Source organism: Halichoeres trimaculatus, unplaced genomic scaffold, assembly GCF_033239565.1.
Source record: "Halichoeres trimaculatus isolate MK-OKI-2021-1 unplaced genomic scaffold, fHalTri1.1 fHalTri1_scaffold_12, whole genome shotgun sequence".
Lineage (NCBI taxonomy): Eukaryota > Metazoa > Chordata > Actinopteri > Labriformes > Labridae > Halichoeres > Halichoeres trimaculatus.
Genome location: NW_027437190.1, coordinates 14231691 through 14246108, shown reverse-complemented (window position 1 = coordinate 14246108; position 14418 = coordinate 14231691). Strand labels below are relative to the sequence as shown.

Below are 14418 nucleotides of genomic sequence, written 5' to 3'. Positions count from 1 at the left end.
TCTGACAGAAGCTGGAATGAAGGTTTTCAAAGACGGCAGCCTGAGATAGAAAAAAGAGTTTGGGGAGCTGTAAATCACACAGAGCTCCGACAAAGGCAACAGGGAGACAATATGAAGCCTGAAAATGACATAGCTCTTCTTTAAGTGATCAGATAATAGGGGTGAGATAAAATAATGTTACGAAAGATAATCACCATACAGATTTTATTTTCATGAAATATGACAGCGGTGCCAAATATCAATATACTTTTTAAAAGTTTTACTCTTGGGCTTTTATGCTTTTGTAAAGTGTAAGTGTTGTAGGGAATTGGGAGAAAGAAAGGAGGATGACGTTCAGTGTAAGGCTGAAGACAGGAATCAAACCCAGGCTGCTTGAATTGAGGACTAAGACCATGACCACACATAAGGGGATCTGGGAAACTGCATATATTTTTATACGTTTAGGCCTGGCAACTACACATAACCATGGTTTTACATCAACAAGAATAATGTTTACTAAAAATTCCAGCCAAAGTGAAGATTTTGGAAAATTCTGGATTCACCCTTTTGTGTAGATTCTGGGAATCAGCGTTTTTGGTTTTCAAACGTCACAGCTGAATGACGGGGGCTCATTCTGATTTGTTAGCAAGAGTTTCACGTCTGAAAAACACTGTCGAATAAAGGTCTGGCATGCTTTGAGCCCAAGCAGCAACCTCTGGTTTAAGAATATGAGACAAAGCGGAAGTGCTAAAATCTGCTGTTTCTCGAGTGTTTACTTGAGGCTAGCTCTGAAAGTACCGGAAGTCACAAACACACCAAGCCAAAAAAAAGCCAATTTCAAAGCAGAAATTAACCTATTTACAGCCTGGTTCAAAAAACGTCTCCTGTCTGAGTCGCTAATTTTACTATCAGCACCCCCTATAACCGATGTGCTTCATTCTCCGTTTCAGAAACAGACGGGTGATGTCGGCGAGACTACGTCCATGTTTTATACAGTCTATGTTTGAGCCACACCTTTCGGTAGATTCCCCTGGTGCGTATGGACGAAAATATTTTAACAAATGAATGGGGGGGGTTGAAAATACTTTGCTATGAGGGTACAGGGCCATAATCCTCTGCACATGAAGTGTACCATTTAAAAAAAAAACACCCAAACCAGAGCCCATGAGTAAATATGTGACCTGAATAAGTCAAAAAGACGCGTCTCTGAACAAAAGGACAATTGGACTCAACTTGTCACGACTCCTTTACAGTGTTATTAAATTATCAATATCTTGTGTTGTGCATTGTGTATCTGAGACACCCTGCACTTCCTGTTTCTGTAAGCAAGACACAAATCTACTGTTATAGGTGGTAGTCATTAATACTTTATATGGGTAAGGGGTCATTTGAAGTAAATTTCCATTCTTGGTTCCCCTGCGCTTTATCGAGCACCCAACCACTTTACTTGGATTTGGACAGCAACTGTATCATTGAGACATTCTCACTTCATTAGCATTGTTTACTGCAGCAGGGCAGTGATCTCTACGGCAAAGAGAGGACACTGCCTGTCCAGCAGTGCGCAGTAAACTGGCCCCATTAAGGACTAGCCTGTGAGCACAGGTTTCCAATTAATTGCTCAGAGCAAAAAAGGGTCAATTTCAGACCGAGTGGCCAGAAGCACAACTCTAATTGAGATCAAACATGTTTAAGTGACCACAGCATGGTAAGAAATAAGAAAACAGGACACAGTTTTCTTATAAGTGTACCATGCTAAGTTAAAAGGCAGAATCCAGAGTTTTTGGGGGGCTCTCAAGATTATGTTGCCAGTTTTACTCATGGTTCCTTCTGTCTAATTTCATTTAATTTCTCTTACTATTCAGTATTTGTGTGATACAGTTCACTATTCAAAAAAAATCCTATAAAAGTTCATTTTATTTTTTAGGGAAAACCTGCAGATCCTACATTTAAAGACTAAACGTTTAAATCTGTCATCATTTGCTATGTGTGTGTGGGTTTTTCACAATTCACAAGTCTGTCAGTATCAGAGCCAGGCTTAAGCTGTGCTTAGAGGTAGTTTCCACTTCCCCCAAAGTAGTAGTATTTATTTAATCTGAAGCTTTATGAAACTTTTACATCCACAATAATCCAACTGCCATTTCCTTATGTTCCCAGTTTTAGAAAGTTTAGAACAAATATAAGGTTCAGGTTGTAATAAAAAAGAAAGATTCTTTAAAGCTGTCTGATATGAATGATTGCTACCCTTACCCAGGTTATTATCAAAAGTGATTTGGGGGTTTACACCATCCTCACCCCCCCACCCTGCACAGATTCCCACTGATACCTTCACTGCACACAGCCTAACTTGATGTAATGAAAAGGAATTTTTCTCAAAGAGATCAGCAGAAAACATTTGATCTCTCATTCTCCGTCTCCCTCGACCTTACTGAAGCTACTCTGCCTCTTCCCTCTGTCAGCATTAGCGTGCCTGTCACGTGCCGCAGCCACAGTGCGCGTGGGAGGATGACTGACTGTATGGGAATGTGACATCAAACTTGTGAGCGGAGACGAGAGTTCTTTTATCAATGAATTCTTCACCAGATACGCCGACACATTCAGGCACGTGCAGCACATGTGCATCCACTGAATTGGCTCCTTTTCACAGTGAATCTTAGAACACAGGAGCTCCCTCTTCCCAGACTGTTACCAGTCTATCAGTCCCTGCATATGACAGTGAATATGCAACAGCTATCCAGTTATTGATCCACAGACAAAGAGCATGAACCTTCGTGCAGAATGCTCAAGAGTCTGCATCAACAGACCTGCTGGAACTTTAACAGACATCTCCAGCAACATCCAGGCTGAGATATACTGAAAGAAAGTCCCAGCATTAAATGAATAAATGTGGTTAGATGGATGAGTGTTTCTCCATGGTTTAGCTGGTGGGTGTAATAGCCAGTGTGGGGGCACTCATTTGGTCTTATTCCCTCAAGGCTCCCATAAATAGTCAATGTGCATCGATTGCAAATGGCTGCAGATGAAAACCCGGCTAAATGACCGTGGTGCCATTATATTAGCAAAATGACAAACAGCAAAACAGATATCATGAAGCATGAAAGCATTTCTGATTGATTGTTTCTGCCTTACAAGAGGGTGACACTGTGTGTGCCTGCGTGCGTCGGTGTGTGTGTGTGTGTGTGTGTATATAAGTTCTCTCTTCATCTATTGAATGACATGATTGTTATTTGCTGGTTGTGTGGTTAACATTCAGCGTGCATCCACTCGATGTAAAGCCGTGCAGACAGGTTTGTCAATCCTTCTATCACTGTCATTAATGCCATTAATTGGTTGGAGCTGAGGCACACCTGGGTCCCTAGGTCTATTTCTGAAGCCTGAAGGGAATCAACTTGGTGTGGACGGAGTGGGCAGAGCTGTGGCTCTCTTCTACAAATAACTGACTGTACCAAATGAATCAAAGAAATATACTTTTTTGCTGAAGTCAAGAAGATCAATACATCTTTTGAATCTGTGCACTAAACATCCAGCTACATTTAGCAGATAGTTAACTTCCAGAGGTGAAGGTTGCCACGTAGAGATCTTTCTTTTGAGATGCTACAAAAAGACGCAAAAGCAGGAGGCAAGTGAAAGGATTTTTGGTGTCAGAAGTGGTCTAGTTTGTAGCGAGAGTATAATCCTCTGCAAGCATTTCAGCAGGAGTCGGCCAGGAAAACAGTCTGTTTAGTGATTAAAGGAGATGCAGTGCAATCCAGAGCCCCACTGGCTGTTTGCAATGACCATTTAGCCTTTGATTTGTCTCTATAAATCAAGATTTTCATGCACATGCCTTAATCAAAACTACCAACTCATTTCTCGCTTTGCAAGTCAATACTCGGACTGTAAACAATAACCAGCCAAGGGAAATGGAAGTCTAGGCCAGAAGGCCTTTATTGCTAACTGGAAGCCTAAGAAGCTGTGCCGTCTCAGACAATAGCCAATAGTTTCAAGGTTGCCAGTTTGGTTACTTTTTAATCAGAGCTCTGCAAGCTGTTTCCACCATTTTCGGCCTTTATTCCAAGTGAAGCTTATCACCGCCTGACTCCAGCTTCAGACTCACAGACGTTGGAGGGGAGCCCATCCTCTTTCCTAACTTGTGCTAAAGAAAAGCAAATGCTTCAAGGTCCAACACCTGCGTGTTTGGCTTTTTGAGTGTTGTATGTGTTTTACCTGAACTTCCCTCGCATGGTAGGCTATGATGAGACCCAGCAGTATGACTGTGGACAGACTGATCAGACACTTCAGGGCCAGAGAGTACATGGAGCTCTGTAAGGAGAGAAAAGACACACAAACAGACAGGGTCTTAGAAATATGTAGCAGAGACACAACATGCTTCAGATCAAAACAGTGTCGTTATTCTGCCATGCTTACAGCCACATTCTCTAACACGTCTGGTTCTACTCGACGCAAGTTCAAAATGAGTAAATATCATGTGAACTACAGCATCAGTGGCTCAGCAAAGACAATATAAACTAACATTTACTCAACAGACCTTTGGAGCTGACCAGAAGTATAGTGGTAGTGTTCTGCCCGTCAATATCACTCTGAAGTCAAGCCTTAAATCCTCTGCTTGTCTGGTTTCATAGGGCTTATAATCAATGCAGTGGGGAACTTCCGATCAATACAACTCATAGCACTTCAGTGGCTTCTTAACCTCCTTCACCTCACATGCTCAGAGAGCAGCTCGGCTGGAGTCATCACACACAGGTACACACACTCATACACACACAGATACCTACATCAGCCCATTAATACATGAAGCACAGCATACACGCAACATGACGTCAGATTTACAGGATGAACATTCAAAGGACAATTTATGATTGTTTTTGGAGCTGTGTAACAATTTAAAAAAACAACAACCCATGTCTTTCTTGGGCAGTGGTTATGAATTATCACCCTTTGGTACTGAAACAAAAACAAGATTCAGTGGAGGATCTGTTACATCACTTCACCTTTTTTTCTTTTTACCTTCACCTCATCCAAATCTGTCATGCATCAGGAAACCTTTTTATCCACGCATGAAGTACAGCTCCAGGCTCTGTGTTAGTCTGTGTTGACTGCTCCTGTTTGTATTTTTGTCTTTCCTTTGGTCCACGCTGAACTATTTTGGCAAGTATCAGATTTATTTAAAGGAGGGTAGTTGTGCACATCATGTAAGAGAATTTAACTCTTGATATCTCTGTCAGGGGAAGATGAAAACAAGCTTGTTTCCTTGTAAAAATACACACAATCAGAGAAACTGTGAAACTTTTAACATGACTCAAGAGGACGTTTCTCACTGACTCTAGTCACCTGTGATTATCAGTGTAAACACTCTCAAAGTAAAGCCTTCAATTGTGAATTTAAACATTTTAAGATCAATGTTGGAATTATTTTGCTGACCTCTGCAGCTATATCAGATGAAAATTTGTTTGTGTGTTTGTGTGACCTCTAAGCTGCCATCATGGATTTCTTACTAATTAGCCACTGTGTGAAATTCTCGATTCTGATTGGTCAGAAACCCACAATAATGGGGATTAATCCTCAACAGCAAAAACAACACCAGGGAAGACAACAACCATTATATCAAGTCAATAAAGAAGTTTGGCACATTTCCCCTCTACCTGTCGACACTGTGGCAAAAGTATAAGCTTCTATCAGCATCTTCAAACTGGTAAACATATTGACAGTTATTGTATGTGGATGAGAGAACAGCATAAGAAACATTTGGGCCCCAACCTCAAGTTCCTGTCCTGCTGACGAGGCAACAGAAGCAGAGCTGGTGAGAGCATCTCCAAGTTGCTGATGGCTACAAGGTAACCTCAGTTATCTAGTGTTATAGTTGTGATTTTTGTCTCCTTATTTTGAAAGAGGGTAGAAAGATGAACATAAATATTTTCCCTGGTCTAATGTTACTTTTGTTGGAAAAGTATAGTTTGATGTTAATTTTTCCTCAAGGAGGCAGACAAAAAGCTGTAGGAGCATTTCAGAAAAGGGAATCGGACGGACTAAACTCTTAGCTAAAAAAATGACATGACTAATCAATATAGTTAGCATGTCTGGATTCTACTATGCATAACTCTCCATTTTCTATAAATTATCATTAGCTCATGCTACTTTCAATATTTTTCCCATACCATCATCACTAGGGGCGTTAAAATGTGCTGATGTGAGCATTTTGCAAAGCACCACTTTGCTTGCTTGAGTGTAGCATCACAGAGCCCAAAGCAGCATTGGACTCAGTCATGTGTTCCATTTATCTATTTATTTCGTCATGATGGCCTGCTCGTGAGCAGATGCTAAGTATGATCAAGCCAATGTCACACACAACATTCATGATACTTCTTCTTTGATTCGAAAGGAAAAGATCCCAAACATCCATTTTAAAATAAACTAGGTACCCTTAGCAAAGCGCATCTGTGGGTAAAAGGTCACAATATTCAGCCATATAAATAACATCATGGTAAAAATAAGTAGGGCTGGGGTGATATGCTTTCCTGCTTATTCAATTCTTGAATGATCTGTGCCAATTTGATTGAAATTGCGATTTTTCAACATTTCTTTTTTTTTGCAATTTTTTGTTTGCTTTTTTTTGACACCAGATCAAGTAACAAAGTTGAATGATGAAGATGATCTCTACAGACTATATCAGGAGCCATATTCACAAAAAAAAAATGCACATCAAAAGTAAGATTTATTCAGGGGATCGATTATCTCAATTCTTTCCCAACCCAGATTAAAAACAAAGACTGAAATTACAGATTCAAATTTTAAATGAAAAAAAAAAAAGATTTTTGAACAAAAAAAAATCACCTAATCATTTAAAATGGTTAAAGAAAAAATCTTGATACTGTGATACATTAATTACAATCAAAATTGGTAATATTAGGGCAACACAGTCATCATGTCTGCTGTATAAGAATACAAAGAGATCACTTTTCCAAGAGAAACAAAGAATTTATGCTGTTTAATCTTTGTTTTCCATGCTCTCAGTTAAGCTAGCTAGTAAGCTATGGAAATCAGTCAACCCTCTTTTAACTGTGCTGTGTCCTCGCCAACTTTCTTTACTGTTTGAGGCTCTGCACAAAGCTCAACTGCAAATGTAATTATTCTGAGACATAACTTTGCAACCCAATGATCTATTTTTAAACCTTTTCTGGGTGCAGTTGTTAGATTTATGAGCCTTTGGTGAAGAATGAACAGGAGGAGGTTTATGACAGAAACCATGCAACAGCTTGGCTATTAGATGTTTTTTCATTGTATTCTGGCAACAGTCGAGCTCCATGGCACAGGCTTTGGCTCCACAAGTAATGCTTGTTTTTAAAAAAATCATTGTTAGATTTTTGAATTCCTTGTCAAGGGGATTTTTTTATTTTCACCACACTGAGCTTTTAAATGAAAAAAGAGAATAAAGTTATCTATAGAGAGGAAAAAACACTTTTTGTCATGCAGATAACCAGGTTTCATGTTGAGCACCAATTTTTGATGAAGTATTTGGTTCCATTATTTTGTTACAAAAGCTTTCCAATCTGTGAAATAAAAAGAATTCTGCACACAGATGAAGTATGACAAGAATCATCAGTCAAACAAAACACTCTTTCAACACACCTTTAGAATTAAAACTATGTGTATTCATTCTAAAAGTCACACAAGCCAAACTGATTCATTTTCTCAACGCTAGCTCAAGGACTCTGGCTTGAAGCTCAGATTATAAAACACAAAACCACCTCACAGTGCATTCATTCCTGAGTTCAGAGAGGCGATGAGACGAACACAGCATCCAGCTGTCTCTTCAAGAGGAAGAGTTGAGCCACCTTAAGACAGGAGCATCTCTGATCAGATATGTGGCCGGTTAAGTAGGATGCTATTAAGCATTCATCGCCAATCACTCTCTCTTTATCTGAAGCTGCACTCCCAGTTTAGACACACATTACTCAGCCTCTCCCCCATGATGTTATTAAGCACAATCTACACTGCATTTTGGGTTCATGAATATATATTGCAAGTCAGCCTCCTGGAAAATAGAGTGTGTTAGAGTGTCTATTTAGGGTCCGTGCAGAGTCTTCATGGCTTTAATGGTATTAATTCAACATCACACACTAACTCACTAACACACTCAGTTTAGCTAGTTTATCTTGAACATCCGTCTTCACTGAGCTTTTCCTCTTCTTTTAATCAAAGTCTGAGACGATCAAATATTAGATCAGGTACCTTTTCTGGCATCTAACGGGCACAAACAAACAGAAATATAAACACATTTCAGGGGAGCATTAAGGCAGTGTTCATTTGTTGCTCATATCAGCGTGGTTACAGGCCATTGCTCAGCACCAGGAAAACACCATCTCACTCTAACTCTCCTCTGATTCCCTCCATCGGTTTGTCCACAGCCTTATAGCTTCTTTTGCTCTTCATATGCTCACTTCCAGTGTATCCTCCATCCTTTGCTGGTGTCTCATTTGTACTCACTGAAGCAAGCTAGCTGCAAAAGAAGCCAACATTGCCGTGCTAATGAGAAAAATGCAGCCTGCGATTTCAGCAGCAATGTCTGTGTTTGAAGACAGAGTTGCAGAGTTGAGCTGAAATGAGATTTGAGTTCGACTCAGCTGCCCGATGTCAGTCCAGGTAGTTTTTCTGCTCTGCCCATCACAATGTCAGAAGCATTTTGTGTCTGCCTGTTTTTTTTTCTGCTCTGCACGTATTGTTAAAGCCTTGACTGTGAAAGACATGCCTGTGTTTACATGCGTTGGTTCTGTGTGTCCCAGCCTATTTTTTAATCATAACCACAAAGAATTCATTTGATTTCCATTGGCTTGTAGTGGTTAATTCATTACCAGCAATGGGACACCTTTTATACTCATGTTTGCTTTTCAAAATTAATGCACCCGCATATAAAGCCTGAATAAACACAACAGAGAGCCTGAGGCTCTTTACTAAAGACACCCTTTGAATTTAAAAAGCAGATGCAGGCAAAACTTATTAAACTACAATATGTTGCATTAGAAGGCCAGATAGGGACACCATAAAGTGTTTTTTTTTTTTTTTTTAAATAAACAAAAAACCTCTTTTAAAGCTTACTGATGTAGATGTGAAAATGAAAAGCATGATTTAAGAGCAGACATTATTACCACTAGATATTGAAATTTGGTTGAACAGTCGCCTGATGTTGATTTTTCACGAAAGACTTAAAAGTCCCGAATTCTGTTTATAGGTGTTTTAAACCCAGTGCTTCTGGATCCTGCTTGTTTACGGTTTCTACCTCTTTACATGAAACAGTCTAACCTGAATTTGTGGAAGCAGCAGTTAACTGTGTCCACAGACATTGCTTTTAGAAGTGATTTGAGCCCATGCAGTGATTACCACTGCAGAGTAGGGCTGTGTGATATTTAAAAATAATGATATTGCGATATCTTTATTTCCTACGATATATATTTAATAGATATTGAGATATTTTCTAAAGTTTACTGCCCTGTTCAGCTGAGTTCTCCCTGACTCTTCCTGAGATGATGGTAACAGACTCTCGCCTTACCGCCTTTATGGCAGCTCATGAAACCATAAGGCGTGTGAGTGAGGATGTGAAATAAACAATAAAATGGGCTATCACAAGATTGAAACCTGGACCTTAAAAACTAACCCAGAACAGGTTCTGGCTTAAGACAAAGTTAAACACACAGATCTGGAAGCTGCTGCCTTTAACCATCAAAGTGTTAAATAAATCACCTTATGTGTAGGGATGAGTACCTTTCACATTTGAAACAATACTGTACCCATGTATGGTACCTGGTAATCGGTATCAGCGCTCAGTGGGACCAATTTTTGGTACCTTTTTTGTTCTACAGTTGAATTTAGTTTTTGTGTTTATGTGTAAAAAATATAAAGTTGTTCAATAATTAAATCTTTTTTTTTCAATATATAACCTTGCAATGCTGTGTTCATGTCCAGCATGGAAAATCAACTACTCTTCTACTCCCTCACAGTCACAAAAATGCATTTAGGAACCTAAATATGGTACCTTTTGGTTTTATCTGAATTGGTACCCAGTACTTTTGACTGAATTCCGCTGGCACCAATAAAAGTACCTAATTCGGTACCCATCCCTACTTATGTGATATAAACAATAAGCAAACTGTCAGATTGTCAAAAATCCTGCAATGCTCCCCTCACATTCAGTTCTATTCGCTTAATCACTCATGCTGCATGATGCTCTGCCCGACATGGTAACAGCAGATGTCAAAACACTGAGATGGTGCTCGAACTGTGCAAGTTGTCGTGTATGATGTGGTAAAATACATAAACAGATGCTCATTTAGATCTAATAGTAATGTAACTGGGCGTAGACAGACCACATAAACTCAAATGAGAGGCTCAAATACATTTTCTCCACACGGATCTCTTTTTTTTCAGATCTCATAGTCTTGAGATGTGAATATTGTGCATTTGCATATTGCGATGTTGATACTAAAAGGATTTATTGTGCAGCCCTACTAGAGTCATTACTTTGCAATTTCATTGCACTTGTTGCAATGAAAAATAAAGTTCTATTCTATTCTATTCTATTCTATTCTATTCTACTGTTTTTAATAGTCAAGGGCCAAAGATCACGGCCATCCAATATCAGTTATTGGCATTATCCACTTTCTTCAAAGATATCTCTAGATTCTCTGGATCTTGTAACTATATTTTGCACTGTACATTATGAAATTGTCGAATTCTTTGCTTTTTACACTGATGAACATTATCCTGAAAATTGTTAACCTGAACTCAGCCTTTCTAACAGTGCCTTTGATACTCACTCATGTTACCATCTGTTCCTAATTAACTTCATTAGTTGGGAGATGTACCTTTTGGTGTCTCCAGCACCACACATCTTCTTGCTTTGTTTTCCTTGTCCATAATGTCTTGAGATGCATTTCTGGCATCAGATTTAAACATTAGTTTAAGTGCTTGATTTTAGAAAACTTAGTACATATTCATAGCAACATCCTACATTCATTAGCAAGCGCACTAGCTTCAGTGTTTATATCACTCGTTGCCCCTTAGTAGTGGGCTGTGTGGGCTACCATAACAAGCTAAATGTATGACTGACCAGAACTTCCTGCAGTTCCTGCAAAGACGACTGCTTATCATTCTGCACACAACACTGAGTCGAGGGGTTTATTGAGGCAGCCAGCTGCCCGGTGGAACTGAATGCAGTTACACTTGCTAATGTTCCCGTTCTGGTAAAATTCCCAATTTAGGTCACAGGTATTGGAAGTGAGTGCCCTCCCGGGTCAATATCTCATCATCGTAACATGGTTTCAAAAAAGTGACATATCTTTTCATCCATCCAAGGAAGACAGCAGGCTTGATATTTATTTGTCCGAGCTGTCTTCTGGGCTGGATTTCTTACAGTGGCTGCCAGGGACCAACAGCTGTGATGGTATAGATACAGAATGATTATATTGTCTCAGGATCTTGGGCAAGTTTGTGAATTTTGTATTTTTCCCATGATCCTCAAGGAGCTTCGTAAAAGACTTAATACATCTGATATTGAAACTCTGTTAGCTTCGGTTGTTTAATCATGAGGGACTGGCACCAAAACCCCAATGTGAGCTCAAAGACATATTGTTTGTGTTTTGATTGATACTGGATTTTGAATTTCAGCTAAAACCTATCATCTGTCATCATTAGTGCTTTGACATTAATCTGCTTTTAGTCTCTAAATTAAATTAAACTACTTCTGCCTTTCAGAGCTACAGGTTTAACCGTCAATCACATTTTCCTTCAAACCAAAATAAAACATCTTTCAGATGTAGTTCCCAATCCTTTTTTGTGATGTTACATTGATGAACAATACCATCTGTGGACACTCAGTCAAAAACTACGACTCATTCTTAGGATGATCAATACCACTCTCTTGTCTACATGTTGAGTATCCAGCTAATGACAGGCTGTGGTTCTGCAGTGGGGGGTTGTGCTACACACTAGCCTGGTCAGGCTTCAGTCTTACAATCACTCATCACGTTTCTTTCAATATTCTTGTTTGAAACATGGAAGCTGCCAGGCAACCAGCAGTGTATGGGTAAAAGCACAGGCGCAAATACCTGAACGACCCATTTAATTCTATCTAGCTGCATCACTTTCAGGGTCAGGGTATTGTTATCTTGTCAAAGGGTCACACCTGAAATGAGCAGAACAAGCCACACAGTTAAAATATAATTCACCTGCAACATGACATGTTTACAAAGTCTGAATCTCAAACTGGGGTTCTTGACTAATGTGATCGCATGTCAAACCATTATTGTGATAAGTGGTGCAGAGATGTCTTTTTTAACCAAAATCTTATTGGTATCCTCATAATGATGTGTTTCATGCAGCTCCAGGCAACATCATTGAAATATATGTAAATTGCAACCAAATATAAGGGAAACCGAGCACAGTATTATCTTTTTTCTTATATTTTGCAGCCACAGATTAGAGCTTTAATCATAAATATAAATCACATCTGAGCTTTGATCAAAACATCTTTACATAAACCCCTTCCTAAACCACACCATGCCCTAACATTTCTGCTAAAGGCTCACCAATCACATGACAATATTTTTGCCATATTTTAAATCTTGCAAAGTTTTTGTTACTATATATATGTAAAAATTCAGGCCAGCATGAATACATTTTTTTGTCAACTGTCAACTCTCATAACCTTAATCCAGAGCACTTGAAGTCCACGGTTACTGGCGTAAAATAACAAAAGTTGTCCTTCAGCACTTGTGCTCCACTAAGTAGTGACAAGTATGTTTTATTTCTTCCCCGTACAGTTTCTGTCAGTCTTGTTGAAAGAAAAATTGCATATCAGAAGACCTAATGGTTACCTCTAGTCCAAACATTTAAGGCAATGTGGAAGTGCTTAAGGGGCTGTTTACATGACAACAGTTTTAGGGTGAAACGCAACAGTATTGTTGTGTTTCAGCCTAGCTTTTACACGAAAACAGCATTTTAGCTAGTCTAAAACACAGACTTTTTAAACCAGCCTCCAGAGTAGAATTTTTCTGAAATGCTGTCAACACCATTGCCATGTAAACAGTAAGCCAGCATTTCATTGGAAACGTTGACGTCACACTCCGCTTTGCACAAGGGCATACAACAGGACAATAGTACCGTTGTTAAAATTATCACAAACTACCGTGCCTTACTTTTGCTGCTCAATCTGCTGACTGTCTTTCAACAAAACGTGCATCTGTTGCTCCACTTTTGCACTGAGTATTCCCCAATACACCAGATGATCGACCCAACTCTACTTCGGTGGAGATCTACCAACAGTGGCTTCTGGACAAGACAGTTATAGCGCCACCTACTGGCCTGGCATGCTTACTACATCGTTTCAGTTCCTCAGCATTTCTGTGTAAATGCAGATTTTTTCACTGCATTTTAGTGTTTGCGGATGAAACGTCGTGTAAATGGGGCCTAAATCTGCAGTTTACTGAGTTTCTGCTGGAGGCTGGCTCCAGAAGCACCAGAAACAACAAAAAAAAAGGTATTTTCACAGCAGAAATGAACATGTCCACCGTCTGGTACAAAAATGTCCGTCTGAATAGCTAGTTTTTCTAACAGCACACACTGAATTGGGGTGAATGTTTCTCTTGTTTGTTTGTTTGTAGTTGTTTATTATTTCGTGGACAGTCCTCTTTAATGTACTGTACAAAGTAAAAGAGGCAGCTTTAGCCTTTGCAGCTAATTTCCAGCTGCAGTCCCCGGCCAGTTGTCAATAGGCAACCTAAAAATAATAATTTTTAAGTACAATAAAGTGCATTACATTTATAATAACATCAAGTCCAAACAAAAGAAAAAAAAAGAGAAGACACAAGAGAAGACTCTAACTTGACAATCGTGAAGATACCAAGAACTGGGGTTTGCCAGATCCGCTGCCCTACAGCTGTTGGTGTAGAGGCTCAAAGCCTGCCCCATTTCCAATAAAGCCCCTATCAACAATTTGCTTCAAAACTCTGTTTCAAATACAGAGGGTGACACACACTTAATATACAACCTATGGTTTTCACCTACTATACTTCCCACATCTCTTTTCTGCTGTCCACTGTCCTGTCTAATAAAGGCAAAACTGGACAATAATGGAAATAAGTCCCTCTCCTTTTTGATTTTAGTGATCAGTGAGAGGTGCTACTAAGAAACAAGATACTGCAAAAGTTGAACTGTTTTTTAAAGCAAAGTGCTGTGAGGATAGCAGAAGGAAAAAAAAACACCTGACACCAAGCACTAAAAAAAATAAAACTGCTTTGCTTTGTTTCATAATAGGGGCGGCTACAGCAAATCCACTGTAAATGGGCACAGACCCTAAAGCACGTAATGGAAAGGCAGATCTCCAGCTGTCCCTGACGTGTTACATGTGTCAGCATGAATGTCTGAATGTGTAAGTGCTTTTTTTCCTCCTTA

The 14418-nt window shown here is 39.4% G+C and overlaps 1 protein-coding gene across 1 annotated transcript in view; it reads right to left on the bottom strand.

Moving 5' to 3' along the window:
* The window catches only part of kcnn3 (potassium intermediate/small conductance calcium-activated channel, subfamily N, member 3), a 71359-nt gene that overhangs the window by 45267 nt on the left and 11674 nt on the right, over positions 1 to 14418 (bottom strand). The window contains 1 exon segment of the mRNA XM_074683690.1: positions 4183 to 4278. Within this exon segment, the coding sequence (XP_074539791.1) occupies positions 4183 to 4278 (96 nt within the window).